At 41.8% G+C, this 15,552-nt stretch overlaps 1 protein-coding gene across 1 annotated transcript; it reads left to right on the forward strand.

The window, feature by feature from the left end:
* The first annotated feature begins 6,890 nt into the window (after positions 1-6,890).
* Positions 6,891-15,116, forward strand: NDUFC2 (NADH dehydrogenase (ubiquinone) 1, subcomplex unknown, 2, 14.5kDa). Its single transcript, XM_010853231.1, has 3 exons — positions 6,891-7,236; positions 12,960-13,103; positions 14,933-15,116. The coding sequence occupies exons 1-3, from the start codon at positions 7,068-7,070 to the stop codon at positions 14,980-14,982; spliced, it is 363 nt and encodes a 120-aa protein (XP_010851533.1). The 5' UTR covers positions 6,891-7,067; the 3' UTR covers positions 14,983-15,116.
* Positions 15,117-15,552: the final 436 nt, after the last annotated feature.

Genomic DNA, 15,552 nt, shown 5'->3' on the forward strand with positions numbered 1-15,552 from the left:
CTTTTTGGATTATTTCCAGCTCCTCCATTTTCCTATTGGTGTGCACACAACAAATGGTGTGCACTAATCCCCATTCTGTACACCTTGTTCCAGGAGGTGCTTTTTTTATTCCATTGAAATTATGCATCGACAATACTCACAAAGACAATATTTAATGAACTGTTCGGCTTGTCAGCGGAGATTATAAGCCACTCTGCTCTTACATTGAGTTAAGGACATCTTCTGCAGTTCATTTATTCTAAAAGCAAGTACTCCAAATTCAGTAGGGTCACTCCTTAAACTTTGCTGTGTGAACAGTCTTAACTGTTTTTTTTTCCCAGCCCAATCTAGTCCTCCCCGTACCTTGAGAGTACTTCATACACTTTAACCAGGACCCCAGATTGCCTAATATCTGCAGCACATTCCAATTCAGCCAACGTTTATCTAGCTGTCACTAGGAACCTTCACATTTTATTTACCCATTGTCCCCCTAAGAAGATCAGAGAGAGTCCAAGGTCAATAGAATCCTGGGGTGCTAATCCAGTTATCCATCTCTTAAATTCACTCTATTTTCCAAGTCTTCTTTTGAGTCTCATTCAGAGATGAGGGATATTTGCCAAAGGAGGGGGGAAGCACAGCCTCTCTAGCCTCTTTTCCTCCCCACAGTTCCCCGTTGTGCCGTGTGCTCCAGCTGTCCCAACAGAATTCCCGGTGCGCTGTGCTATTTCCTACCTCTGCTTCCTTTCATTTCCTGCCACTTCCTTTCTTCCCTCTCTCTGCTGACTTTTATACCCTATCGCTTGATTGTCTGCACTTCAAGATTCAACTTCAAAATGTTCTGAAATCTGTAAGTGAAAACAAGCAAAGTTACTATCAAAATTTAAACAAATAAGATATATGTGAAGCCCATTTTTTACTGGCTGTTTAATTTTATATGCAGTGTACCAAAATTTTAACAAGTGGAAGGAAAAGAAAAGTGGGAAGGACTTGGTATTCTTGATCACAATACATTTTCCCAGGTTGAGGAGATAGAGCCAGAACTGGGCGGGAAGAAGATGCCCTCTTTCCAGCCCAACACTGGCATTGTTCTCCGTGTTAATAATTCCCACCTAGAAACTACTGTTTGTAAAGGGAGCACTTCAGTGTCAGAGAGAATTGCCCCCTATGCGTAGTCCATGCAGTTTCCGTTTGCACTTAATGGGAGGAAAAAACATTCTATTAAAATCTTTGAAAAAGATGTTTTACTCTTAAGCAGTTAGATAAAATTACTCTTCCAGTATAATCATGGTAAAAATAAAAAATTATTTTGGCCCACCTACCTGCTTTTTTGTGCTCCAAAGACGTGAGCTACTGTGCTAATGACAACTGAAATTAGAACCATTTTACAAACCTCAAAACCCTGAATCAATACAGCCTTTAGTTTCTCACAATAAAGTCCTGTATTCGGCATTTCCACTTTATAGAAAGGTCAGTAAATGTTTTTGGGTTTTTTTTCAGTCTCAGAAGTGTTGACTGAAAAACACACATGCAACATAGGAGTTGTTTCAGGTTTATTCAGGGACTGTAGTAAAGGCTGTAGCCTAGGAAATAGCTTCTCAGTAACTCTGAGAGAACTGCTCTGAAGAGGAGGGGGGAGGTTCAAGTATATATGTGACTTTGGGGCTAGAGAATACATGCACTCAAGTATACATTTTGGTAAAAGATTACTGCTAGTCACGAAGAACAGACATCTCAATAATTTTAGTGCTCTTCTGCGTATAGGAAGATGCAAGAATCTGGGTTCATTAAAATTCTTGCTAAGATACACATCTAACTGTAAGGGACCAGCTTGTCCAAAGCACAGAGCATCCTGTTGTCAAATTAATTTTCTCCATCTGAAGCAAAGAGTGCTTCATCCTGTTATCACCTTAACATCCTCTGAAGCACAGAGTGTACTGTCCATCAGCAACTGTAGCAGGTTACATAAGACAGCTATAAAAAGGACTGGACCCATAGTATACCTACGTACAGAATCCTAGAGCCTCTCAGAAGAGCACTCAGGGAGGATTCATTTTTTACAGTTTTCCTGAATGAATAGATAGCTGATTAGGCAGTGTTGAGGTGTTCAACATTGTGTAAAGCATCTCCTTCCACATGTGCAGCTGTTTCTTAAGGCATTTAATGCTGAATTCATATTTTTTTCCTCTAACTTACCAGTTGATCTCTGAAACCATAGTTCAGTTCAGTTCAGTCACTCAGTCGTGTCTGACTTTTGCGACCCCATGAATCACAGCACGCCAGGCCTCCCTGTCCATCACCATCTCCCGGAGTTTACTCAAACACGTCCATTGAGTCGGTGATGCCATCTCATCCTCTGTCATCCCCTTTTCCTCCTGCCCCCAATCCCTCCCAGCATCAGAGTCTTTTCCAATAATATTCTATTCCTATCGTGACAACCCTTCAAAGGATACACAAAAGGGAGGTCCCACACATTGTGGCCCTTTCTACTGAAAGCATACTACATAACAGGTGTTATGCTAGGTATTACCCGCTTTTTATCCTTCCTAAAGTTTGAAAAGCAATTCATTCTTGCTTCAAATATTTGCTGAGTTCCTATTGAGTGTCATATGCTGTGCTAGGTGCTGGAGATCAAAAGGTGAACAAGAAAGACATATTCCTGCACTCAAGAATTTATATTCTAGTGTCTAGAGAGATGTAAGAGCCAGGAAGATGACTCCTAGAAGAAAACATAGGTGGAAAGCTGTAGGACATTAGATTCGGTAGTGATTTTCTTGGATATGACACCAAAAACATGGCACCAAAAGCAAAAATTGACAAATTGGACTATGCCTCAAAAGAAACAGGGCTTCCCTGGTAGTTCAGCTGGTAAAGAATCTACCTGCAATGCAGGAGACCTGAGTTTGATCCCTGGGTTGGGAAGAACCCCGGAAAGGGAAACAGCTACCCACTCCAATATTCTGGCCTGGAGAATTCTGTGAACTGTATAGTCCATGGGGTCACAAAAGAGTTGGACACGACTGAGCGACTTTCACTTTCAAAAAAAAGCGATAGAGTGAAAAGGCAACCTATGGAATGAAAGAAAATATTTGGAAATCGTATATTTGATAAGGGATTAATATACAGAATATACAGGTCTCTTCTACAGCCCAACAACAAAAAGAACCAAGCAACTCAATTTAAAAATGGACAAAGGACTGAATAGATAATTCTCCAAACATATACAAATGGCCTACAAGCATATGAAAAGATGCTCAACATCACTAATCATAAGAAAAATGCAAATCAAAACCACACACTTACAGGATGGTCACTATGAAAAGAATGGAAAATAAGTGTTGGCAAGAATGTGGAGAAAATAGAACCCTTAAGCAAAATGGTTCAGCCATTGGGGAGAAACAGTATGAAGATTCCTCAAAAAATACAATTTCCGTATGAATCATCAATCCCACTTTCAGGTATATATCCAAAAGAATTCAAAGTAGTATCTTGAAGCGATTTTTGCATATCTGTGTTCATTATAGCATTATTTCACAATAGCTAGGAGGTGGAAACAACCCAAATGGACATCAACAGATGGACAGGCAGATAAAAAATGTTGCATATACATTTTACAACGGAGTATTATGCAGCCTTAAAAGGAAAGGAAATCCTGGGAATTCCCTGGTCCGGTGGTTAGGACTCCACACTTTCACTGCCAAGGGCTGGGGTTCCATCTCTGGTTGGGGAACTAAGTTCCTGTAAGCCATGTGGTGAGGCCAAAAAAACAAGGGAGAAGGAGGAAATCCTGTCACATGGAACAACATGGATAAACTTCAAGGACATTCTGCTAAATAAAATAAGCCAGTCACAAAAGACTGTAATTCCACTCCTATGTATCTGAAGTGGTCAAAATCATAGAAACAGAAAGAAGGAAGGCAGTTACCAAGGGCTGGGGGTAGGAGGGAAAAGGGATTAGCATTCAATGATAGAGAGTTTCAGTTTTGCAAGATTAAAGTTCTATAGATCTGTTATACAACAATGTGAATATACTTAACACTACTGAACTATACACTTAGAAATGGTTAAGATGATAAGTTTAATGTTATGTTTTTTACCACAACTTAAAAAGTTAAAATTTTAATTTATCCCCAAAAAAGTTACTGGATTTCCCTGGTGGTCCAGTGGTTAAGAATCCACTTGACAACACAAGGGACATGGGTTTGATTCCTGGTCCAAGAAGATCCCACAGAGGTAACTAAATATTCTAAATATTTGTGTTAATCCTTCTCATGCTTTTCTTTATAATTTTACTACTAATATGGATATCTCTAAATAGTATATATTTGCCTAATATTGAACTTTATACATGGGATCATTTATTGTATTCTAACATCTCTTTTTCTCTGATCTTTTAATCTTTTTTTTAACATGATCCTTTTTTTTAAGTTCATCACACTGGATATACCTTTGAATGAAAACATGGCAATTTATCCTCTATTCTGCTCTTAATGGACATTTTAAATGTTTCTAGTTTGGGGCTATTACTAATGGATATTACTCCTTGTAATATAATATTCTTGTATGTCTCTTAGTCCTGGTTAACATACCCCAAAGCTTCTCTAGACCCTAGACTGTGGACTACAGTCTTAAGTAAATCAAAAAGAAATGGAACACAACTTAAATATCCATCAAAAGGTTAATGGGTGACTAAAATGTAACTTACTTATATAATGGAATATCATACAGTAATCAAAAGGAATGAGCTTGATCTTATATCATCATGGATGGCTCTCAAAACATGTGGAATGATGAAAGTGAGAGAAAACAGAAACACTGAATTGTACAATTTATGTAAATTTTAAAGCATAATACATACTAAATATATGTAAAAATATAAAAAGTGAACTGTAAGTGTATACTAAACTCATGATTGTCTCCGAGGAGGATGGGAAAGGGTTCTATATTTATAGTGTTTTATTTCCTTTTAAAATATGACAAAATATTAACAATTCTGGGTGACAGCATATGGGTATTTGTTATACTGTTCTTTGTATTTTTTGTTTTTGTAGGTCTTAAGTTTCTTAAAAGAGAGAGAGAGTGGACCGAGAAGACTGTGGAGAAGAATATTTAAGCAATATTGAATATTTGTGTTTGCCTAACATCATCTAGTATTCAAAATTAACATAATTCTATGTATGGATGCGAGAGTTGGACTGTGAAGAAAGCTGAGCGCCGAAGAATTGATGCTTTTGAACTGTGGTGTTGGAGAAGACTCTTGAGAGTCCCTTGGACTGCAAGGAGATCCAACCAGTCCATTCTGAAGGAGATCAGCCCTGGGTGTTCTTTGGAAGGACTGATGCTAAAGCTGAAACTCCAGTACTTTGGCCACCTCATGCGAAGAGTTGACTCATTGGAAAAGACTCTGATGCTGGGAGGGATTGGGGGCAGGAGGAGAAGGGGACGACAGAGGATGAGATTGCTGGATGGCATCACTGACTTGATGGACATGAGTCTGAGTGAACTCCGGGAGTTGGTGATGGACAGGGAGGCCTGGCGTGCTGCAATTCATGGGGTCGCAAAGAGTCGGACACAACTGAGCAACTGAACTGAACTGAAGGTAGATTTTTTATGGTTTTCACTCTTTTGGTATAATTTTAAAAGAAACACTATGGTTTTAAAAAAAATAAAAAGAGTGTGCAAGGACTTCTTCCCTGGTTAGGAATCCACCTTCCAATACAGCAGATACAGGTTAGATCCCTGGGCAAGGAACTAAGGCCCCACTTGCTAATAGGCAACTAAACCCTGACCCACAACTAGAGAAAAATCCGCTGGCAGCAACCAAGGCGCAGCTAAATAAATTAAATTTAAAAGACTGTGGGGAAAAAAAAAAAAACCTCTTTCATGTGTCACACTGGTATTTACATAAGGCAGATTCTCAGGTAATTACTATGTCAAACAGCTTAAACTTCAAGAAACTGTTCCAATATACATTCCTTTGGAAGATCCTAACTTTAAATGTTACAGATCTGGGAGTCCTTTTGTAGGCATAAGAGTCTCATCCTTTATTAGCTGATACTTAATTCTTCCACTTTGGAAATCAATACCTGAGGCATACAGCTTTGCGTTAACCTCTGGTTTAATCAGCATTCTTCTAAGTAAAATGTTGAAGACATTTCAGCTGTCTAAACAAGGGCTGTCTAAACAGAGAGCTTTTCAAAGATCGGAGTTGGAGGCAGGTGACCAGAGACTGGACAATTACTTGGCAGAATATTATAGATTCTCTCTCTCTTTTTTTTTTCTTCCATTCTTCAAAACTTTAGGAAACACCTCGTCCCTCAGCGACGTGCAAGGACCTAAAGACCCAGACTGAATTTCGAGAGTTTAGCTAAATGATCCAGCCCTGGAATTCTCCGAATTCTTTATGGCTGGCTGGACCTTAATTTTAGGCTTTGTGAAGGGTGTTCCTATGCAGATGAACGACGGGAAACTCAGAAAAAGAAAACTCGTTTTTATTTGATGTCAATTAATTACGTTGCTTAAAACTACCCATCAAGCCTACGTGGGGTTTTGGATACAAAAATAAATTCTTGCCGAAGGAACACTCTAGGGCGGAGGAAGGAGAGACAATTGTGGGCAAGGGTGTGTGTTAGTCGCTCGGTCGTGTCTGACTGCGTCCCCATGGACTGTAGCTCACCAGGCTTCTCTCTGTCCATGGGATTCTCCAGACAAGAGCACTGGAGTGGGTTGCCGTTTCCTTCTCCAGCGGGCAAGGGAGACTGGGTGAAAAAAGCAACGTCTCCTAGTCTTCTCCGGGTTTGGCTCGTTTATTGTAGTGCTCGATATGTACCTAACCCCCGAACTTCTACTTGTGGCGTTAGCGCCGCTCGGGAGACTAGCGACATGGGATACTTAGTAGCCCGGAACCTCGCGCACGCGGTTCCGGCAGCAGCGCGCCCGGGGAAGCCTTTGCGTGCCGCACCGCCCTGCGCCATGCCCTTCAGCCTAGCGCTCGGAGGTGAAATCTTCAGCCTGGGCCCCTGCAGTGGTCCCTGTGGTTTTCTTTGTAGTTGAAGGCCTGAGGCCAGGCCTCAAGTGGGAACGGCGTCACAATGATGACTGGACGGCAGGGCCGAGCTACCTTCCAGTTCCTGCCTGATGAGGCCCGGAGCCTGCCGCCGCCGAAACTGACGGACCCGCGGCTCGCCTTCGTAGGCTTCTTGGGCTACTGCTCCGGCCTGATTGATAACGCGATCCGCCGGAGGCCGGTGCTGTCGGCCGGTGAGGGCTGCGCGGACGGGATCGGCCGGGAGGAGCTGGGGTCGTAGGGCTGAGGGCCGGCTCTGCCTTAGGCTGCCTGGGTGCCTCCGCTTTTCCGGGCCTTTTCGCGTTAACTGGCCCTGTCTCGCCTGTCTCAGGTATCCGCTCCCCTTGAGCTTCTCAGAATCGGGCCGGCTAGAGTGTCATTTCAGGAAACAGATGCAGTGCAACCCACGACCTCGCAGTGAGTCTGTGAAGGACCCCAGACGGAACTGCTTGCTCCCCTCTCATTTCGCTTTGTAGGGGTGCAAAAATTAGCTCTCAGTCTATCCAGTGCTCTACTAAACCTACGTTATAGCATTTAGTCATCAAACGCCATGGGGTAAGACAGAGTGGGGAGCATTAGCCACAGTGGGGAAACAGCATTAGAAAGGTTAAAGCAGCCTGACCAAGGTCGTAAGTAGCACAGTCTGTTTGTAAACCCCAAGAGTCTACTTTGAGAACCAGCACTTCTCAGATTTAATGTGCATACTGATAAGTTGAGGGTCTTGTTAAAATGCAGATTCTGATTCATTAGCCCTGGAGAGAGAAAGGCCTCGTGGTCCCAGTCTCCCAGACACTGCTGGTCTGGGGACCTCACATTGAGTAGCAGGCTGTCTTTCCCAGTAAGTCCGTGTCCACTTGTCGGAGACCAGCCGTGATAATAAGTGACACACTGTGTGCGTGCCCAGTCGTGTCTGACTCTGCGACCCCCATGGGCCCAGCCTGGCTCCTCAGTCCATGGAATTCTCCAGGCAAGAATACTGGAGTGGGTTGCTGTTTCTTTCTCCAGGGGATCTTCCTCACCTAGGGATGGAACCTGCATCCCCTGCATTGGCAGGCAGATTCTTTACCTCTGAGCCACCTGGGAAGCCCAAGAGACACAGTAGCTGTGCTAAAGTCTGTGGATTTCCCAAGGGAAAAGAGGGAAACTTTATAAGAGATATTTTTGAATTTAGCCATGATCTGTCAGAGGAATTCTTGGAGAGAGCCTTCCAGGCCATGGGAAGCTACTGAGAGTGAATGGAAGCAAGAGCATGGGGATGGGAGGGCAGTTGATGATGAGTAAGTGCAGAGTAGGGTGATAAGGCAACAAAGATTTAGGTAGATTGTGGCCATTTATTCTCCAGGCAGTCGGGAACCTTACATAATTTTTGAAAGCTGCCAAGGAAATACAGTGATTGGACTTGTGTTTTAAAAGGTTGACTTTGTTAGAAACTGGAGCCAAAAAGCCCAGTTAGGAAGAAAACTAATTCAGTGGTTCAGGAAACCAGGAGAAGGAAATGGCAACCCACTCCAGTATTCTTGCCTGGAGTATTCCATGGACAGAGGAGTTGGCCGGCTACAATCCATGGGGTGGCAAAGAGTCGGGCATGACTGAGCAACTTACACTCTTTCAGGCAACCAGAAATCACTCCCTTGTGCCTCTTTTGCCTCCCAGGTGTATGTATGCCTGGAGGTTGACTCCCAACCCACCAGATGTCAGCATTTCCAGGGCTCAAATAGACTTGAAACCCCATCTGCCTTGGACATGACCCCACTCCACAGAAATGAGTGATCTTTGTCCATTTCTGCCACTAGGAACTATGGAGTGTTGTCCCTTTTTATCACAACTCCACACTGCCCAGGCCTGTTACTTGGTGTAATGGAAAGAGGTCCACTTTGGAGTTAAATGGCCTTGCCCCACTGCTTCCCATTTCTGTCACTTTGGGCAAGTTACTTGATCAGAGCTTAAGTTTCCTCACCTATAAAGTGAGAATAATTCATCTTTGCAAATTTTTTTGTGAGAATTAAGTGAGAATCTATAGGTAAATGCCTGGCACACAGAAGGTGCTAACAGGTTTCCCTTTGCTTAGCTCTTGTTGCACAGTTTACTGTATATTTGTTGAGTCCTGACTGAGCTTTTTCTCTGTGCCAGGCAGTGTTACACATTGGGTATGGGAGGAGAAATACTGACCTGCTCTTGAGGAACTCCTAATTGGGTCAGTGAGACAAGCAGGTATGAGTCTAGGCGTGACAGGTGTTTTGATAGCTGGGTGAACAGACAGTACTTTAGGAGTCTGAAGAAGGTTCAGATCAGAGAGATGGTGTTCCAGAAGAAGAAAAGATTGGCTGAAATTTGAAGTTTGTATCACTTAATCTCACCTTGCTGTTGTCAAAGAATGTTTTGTGCCTTTTCTGGGAGACCGAAGAACATAGTGGTTAAGAGCACAAGTTTTCGAATTTGATGCACCTCCTCCTCCCTACTCGCCATTTGATTCTGGAGAAGTTACTTATTTCTGTGAGCTTTAGTTTCCTCATCTGTGAAATAGGGATGGTATCTACCTCTTTGTGTGGCTGTGAGAACTAGGGGGGATGATGAATGTAAAGCACGTAGCCCAGGCCTAGGGGTCAGAGTTCCTGAGTTTCCCTTGTTGCTTTGGAAAATTCAGGCCTTGAGAACTTTATTGAAATCGTTACCCTCAGCAGCATTTATTGAATGCATACTGTATTTATCTAGTTCAATGTCTGCCGAATAGTAATGCTCAGTGAGTATTTATTGAATGAATGTGTAGATAACAAGGAAATATAGAACCATCCAGAGATTTACAAACCAGATGGGCATATCTATGAAAAAGATGAATTCTGATACAAACTTATACAGATAGAGTAGAAGAATGGGGAAGGAGGAATACATGGTGGATTTTTTCCAGCTGTGACCATGGAGAGTATCTGGCATTCTCTAGGTAGTTGGGATATCTGTGCAGATCTTTTTCAAGTACACAGAAAATATTAAATACAGTTTTTTCTTAAGCTTTTCTCCCATCACCTATTTTTAAACCCTTGTTTCTGGGTACCACTCACCTGCCCTAAAGTTAGACTTAGTATATAAGTGTAGTCTGCAAAACTTCATCTGTATTGATTTCTAGTCTAAGGTAAGAGTAATTTATTGTGTTCTGCAAAGAGCACTGTGGCTTTCAAGTTTAGGTCAACTGAGTAAAGGAAAAAAGAGGAAAATGATTGTGAAGGGATTGTGTATATGGTGAGAGGGAGACCACTGCTGAAAGAGAAGAGGCTAGGGAAATGGGGACTTGAGAAGAGGCCAGGCCATGCCTATCTTCTGTGCAGGATATGGGTAAACACAGAGAGTCTGGGTCTGTTATCTAGTCCAGTGGCACATGGGAAAACGCAGCACACTTTGTGGTATTACAGGTGGCTCATTAGGGGAAGCAGTGGCTGGGGTAAGTGCTGTGCTATTCAGTGCTAAGTCAGTTCAGTTGTGTCTCTTTGTGACCCCATGGACTGTAGCCCACCAGGCTCCTCTGTCCATGGGATTCTCCAGGCAAGAATATTGGAGTGGGTTGTCATGCTCTCCTCTAGGGGATCTTCCTGACCCAGGAATCGAACCTGCATCTCTTATGTCTCCTGCATTGACAAGTGGGTTCTTTACCACTAGTGCCATCTGGGAATCTCCTTTCTGGGTAAAGTGAAGTGAAGTGAAATTGCTTGGTCGTGTCCTACTCTTTGTGATCCCATGGACTATAGAGTTCATGGAATTCTCCAGGCCAGAATACTGACGTGGGTAGCCTTTCCCTTCTCCAGGGGATCTTCCCAACCCAGGGGTTGAACCCAGGTCTCCCGCATTGCAGGCGGATTCTTTAGCAGCTGAGCCACAAGGGAAACCCAGGAATACTGGAGTGGCTAGCCAATCTTCTCCAGGGTATCTTCCCAACCCAGGAATCGAACCAGGGTCTCCTGCATTGCAGGCAGATTCTTTACTAACTGAGCTATCAGGGAAGCTGCTTTCGGGGTAAGGGAGAATGCAAAATAGTCTGAGTGCTGTCCAATCCCAGATCATAGTGATATTTTGTATTTTTATTGTTTTACAATTTTTCCCAAAACACTTTTAATAACTACTGTGAAAAACGGTTAGGTATTATTATCTTTGTTTTAGAGGTAGTAAATTGATTTGCCCAAGGCCATTCATCCATTTATTGCATATTTATTAAGTGCTGTCTGTGTGCTAATATATAAAGATGAGCGAAACATTGACTTTGCCTGGTAGTAGAGGGAGAAATAATTACTATAGCAGTTTACATATCATGAGGGATGAATTCATCCTTTTAACTCCAGGAAAGTTTTAGGAAGGCTTCTTAGCAGAAGTGTTGTGTGAGTTAAGCCTTGAAGGATCAGGACATTGCTGGGCAGAGAAGTAATCAGTACATGATGTATAGAAGTATGAAGGAGCCTAGGTTATGTGAGGAATTAGAAGTAGTTCAGTGTTGCTGGGCACAATATGTATACCAGGGAGTGTCAGAAGATGAAGGTGGAGGAGTCAGCTCATGAAGGGCCTGGGAGGTCACCTGCGGGAGATTGGGGTCTTGTTAACCATCATTGAAGAAGGGACTGACGAACTAATTTGTGTTTTAGTAAAAATTCCTCTAGTGACAGGGTAAAAGCTGGAATCAATGTGGAGTAGAAAATGAGATGAAAGGTAAACCAGTTATATAAATGAGCATGAGTTAAGGAAATATTTATTAGATAGAATTGACAGTGACTGAATGTAAAGGATAAGGGTGGAAAAAAAATGATAATTAGTATGCTTATTACCCAGGACTTGGATTTCTGGGTAAATGGTCTTTCAGGAAAAAGATATGAATAGGAAGGAACTGAGTTGGTTTGGGAGAATCCAGGTTATCGTATCTGTCAGATATTTGGATATATTTGTTCAGATAGGTATCTGAGTCGGATGTTACTAATGGCTTACCAGTACTTGGATAATAGATAAAACTATAGGAATGAAAGCCTGTGTGGGATACGAGAATGGCTGGGAATAGGCATTGCTATAAAATCTACACTTAGCCTTTTGTAAAAAAAAAAAAAAAAAAAATTATATAAAGTTAATACCTTTGGATCTCCCCTTCACATTTAAAATTTTGGCTTTGTAGATCATGTGATTTGATCCTCTCCAGTCTTATTATAACAGGATGATTTTATTTTTTTGCTGTGCTGAATAGCGTGTGGGATTTTAGTTCCCTGACCAGGAATCGAGTGCACACCGCCTGCAGTAGAAGCATGGAGTCTTAACCACTGGACCTCCAGGGACGTCCCAGTAGGATGATTTTTTTAGAGATAGTTTTTGAATAGGTAGTACTTGCAAAATTAGAAAATTCAGAGGATACAAGAGAATGAGATGTATTTGTAGTACAGTGTACTGTTTTAGTAACCACTAGATATGTAAATACAAATCGGTATTTGGAGACAAACCAAACTGCTCTTAGACCATTTGTAGAGGGCTTTAACCTCTACTCATCATGTCCTGAACATGTCCTGGAATGCAGGTTAGTGTAAGTCTAAGGTCTAAAGTTAACCTATTAAAAAAGAAGAGCTTTTTTTTTTTCCTTTGTCAGTCTATCATTCAAGTTTTTGTGCTTATCCACCTTTATCCTTGAAGAAACTTATAAAACATGAATTTAAAAAATTTTAGGTTCTGTTGATAGTTACATTTGTAGACAAAATGTTGCTTTTCATAGTTGCCAGATATCCTTAGGAAGATGTTCCATGGTCATAGCTGTGTGTTCAAAATACCCATATGCAACAGCTTTTTTTTTTTTTTAAGAATGTTGGAAGAAATTACAAACTATGTATCTAAAACATTAAAAATGTGATTTTTAACACACAAGACTGATTTTTGCTTTCTTTGGAATTTGTGGTTTTGATTTCAGGTTTGCATCGCCAGCTTCTATATATTACTTCCTTTGTTTTTGTTGGATATTATCTTTTAAAACGTCAAGACTATATGTATGCTGTGAGGGACCACGATATGTTCTCATATATAAAGTCACATCCAGAGGATTTTCCTGAAAAAGGTATTTCAAGTTCATTGTAGAAAACTTCTTTCTTGCTCTGTGCCATTTTCCCTAGTTAATCTTTCGCATGCCTGTGACTTCAGGCCTTCTGTGTTCTGTTGACTTCCGCCTCTTTGTCTGTAGACCAAAATTCTCTTGAATTCATATATCCAGTTTCTGGCTGAGCACCTCTGCGTCCCTCAAACAGCAAACAGGACTCACGTCCCCCCTGCTCACCCAGACCTCCTGGGCTTCTGTGTCCTGCTCCAGTGAATGGCACTACCGCCCACCTGGGTGCTCCAGCCAGAAGCCTGGGAATCGTCTTCACAGCTGTCTCTGACTTCTCATTAGTCATCAAGTCTTACCGTTCTAATCCCTAAATAATTCTCAACTCTGAACTCTCCTCTCTGCCACTGCCACCACCCTGGTTCAGGCCCTGGTAATCCCTTGTGTAGACTTCTGCACTTGCCTCCAGCTTGCCTCTGCTTTTGTTCTTAGCAAAATCACATCTCTCTGGATAAATATGGATATGCTTAAATAGTTATCCATTACCTTTTGGATAAAATCAAGACTCCATTAAGATGGCTTTTTCCCCCCAGGCTGATTGCCTGGTATAAACACTTAACTTAGACTTTTATCCACCCCATTATACACACAGACTGTGTTCCTCACTGGACTGAAGCTTCATCTTTGTTTCTCCTGCCTCCAGCCCAGAACCTACACATAGTAGGCATTTAATAAATAATGCCTGGCCTGACCTACACAGAACCCTGCCTCATCTTGTGTCACTCAGCTCGTGCCGCTTGAAATGCTGTCCTGAGCCTGCCCTGTGTCACTGCGTGCATGCGGTGCCCCTGAGTCTTCCTCCTGCCCCATCTCCACCCTGTGCACCTACAGATTCCTGCTCAAGAGTCATCGTGCTATAGACAGGAATTTTCTGACCACACTCTACTTATCTTTGTGCAACTATGAATGTAACTGTAATACAGCTGTTTTCTTGTTTATATTTTATACAAATATGCAATATAGATATTTGCATACGTGAATGAATGAGTGTAGGAAATTTTTAAACTTGTGATTTTATAGATTTTTAGATTTTCCTATTTATGTAAATATGTAAGCATTTCAATTGAAGCATTTTAAATCTCATCAGACTGAATGGTGATCTGTAAGGTCCTACTTAACTCTGAAATTGTATGATTCTTAATAATAATTTCCTTATCCTTCAGTCATATATGTGATGTTTGTGGTGGATCAGAAGGGTACGGCTTTTTTTTTGCAGTAAAGAGCTCAAAGACTAGTACAAAGCCATCAATAGTGGCTGTGTCTGGGATGGGAATAGTCAGGATTGCTGGATGTTGGAGATGGAAGGATCTTGGGAATAGTGACTTCTAAGAGGGAGACCCAGTGGGTTAGTCCTTCGACCCATACCTCTGGCTCTTCGCCTGTATGTTTCCACTAACTCCCTCTGACAGTGCGTGTAGCCTCACAGGCTCATTCTCTCTGAGCAGCAGATTACTGGCAGGTGTGCAAAGAGCCTTCTGCACCAATAGTGCAGCCATGGAAAGCTTGACCACCTCAGCTCCGGGCCGCTCCCTGTTCAATCCTGCTTCCACTCCTTCAGCCAGGATCCCTCTGACAGCACTTTGCCTCTCTAGACAACCATCTGGACATCACCATAGACTCAAAGCAGTTCTTCATTCAGTGGAACAAAATGCCTGGTTGGGAAGCTGGGTTGAGGACTAGAAAATAAAGCAGTTCTTATAAGAATATTAAGTGTAAATGTTTCTTTAGGAAGTATGATTTTTTAAACATGATTTTAAAATCTTTTGTGATTTTTCTTTTTATAGATAAGAAAACTTACGGGGAAGTTTTTGAAGAATTCCATCCAGTGCGTTGAAGTCTCCAAAATGCTTGCTCCGGTTTAATTGATACCAGTTATTTCTGTATTTTGTTGAACTGTTTCTATGACATCTGAAGTTTATGTTAATCTCTTAACGTTAACACCTTGTGATTAAAATGGTCATTATAAGTGCTCTGACTCCTTTTTGTCAAAAAAACAGTTTATCAGAGAATGGTCAGTTTCCATTTAGCTAGTTTTGAGAAGACATCTGGCAGATTTTAAAATGGAGTTTAGTTCTAGTTCAGAGTTGGCAGTCTAATAGCCTGTGGGCCACATCTGGCTCACGGCCAGTCCGGTTTTATTGAACGCAACCAGGCTCATTTGTTTACATGTTAATGGCTGCTTCCTTCTGCAGCAGAGTTGAGTGGTTATGACAGAGACCTTATGGTCTGTGAAGCCTGAACTATTTAATATATGGCCTTTTACAGAAGAGTTTCACCTGCTCCAGTTCTAGTGCAGAGTGAACCAAGCAAGCCAGATGATGGACGGTTTTGTGAGTCATGTAGAATAATTTTGACTCGATTCTAGGTAGTAGAAGGTCACTAAAGGATTTTAAACAGAGAAGAA

This window comes from Bison bison, unplaced genomic scaffold, assembly GCF_000754665.1.
Source record: "Bison bison bison isolate TAMUID 2011002044 unplaced genomic scaffold, Bison_UMD1.0 scf7180017864324, whole genome shotgun sequence".
Classification (NCBI taxonomy): domain Eukaryota; kingdom Metazoa; phylum Chordata; class Mammalia; order Artiodactyla; family Bovidae; genus Bison; species Bison bison.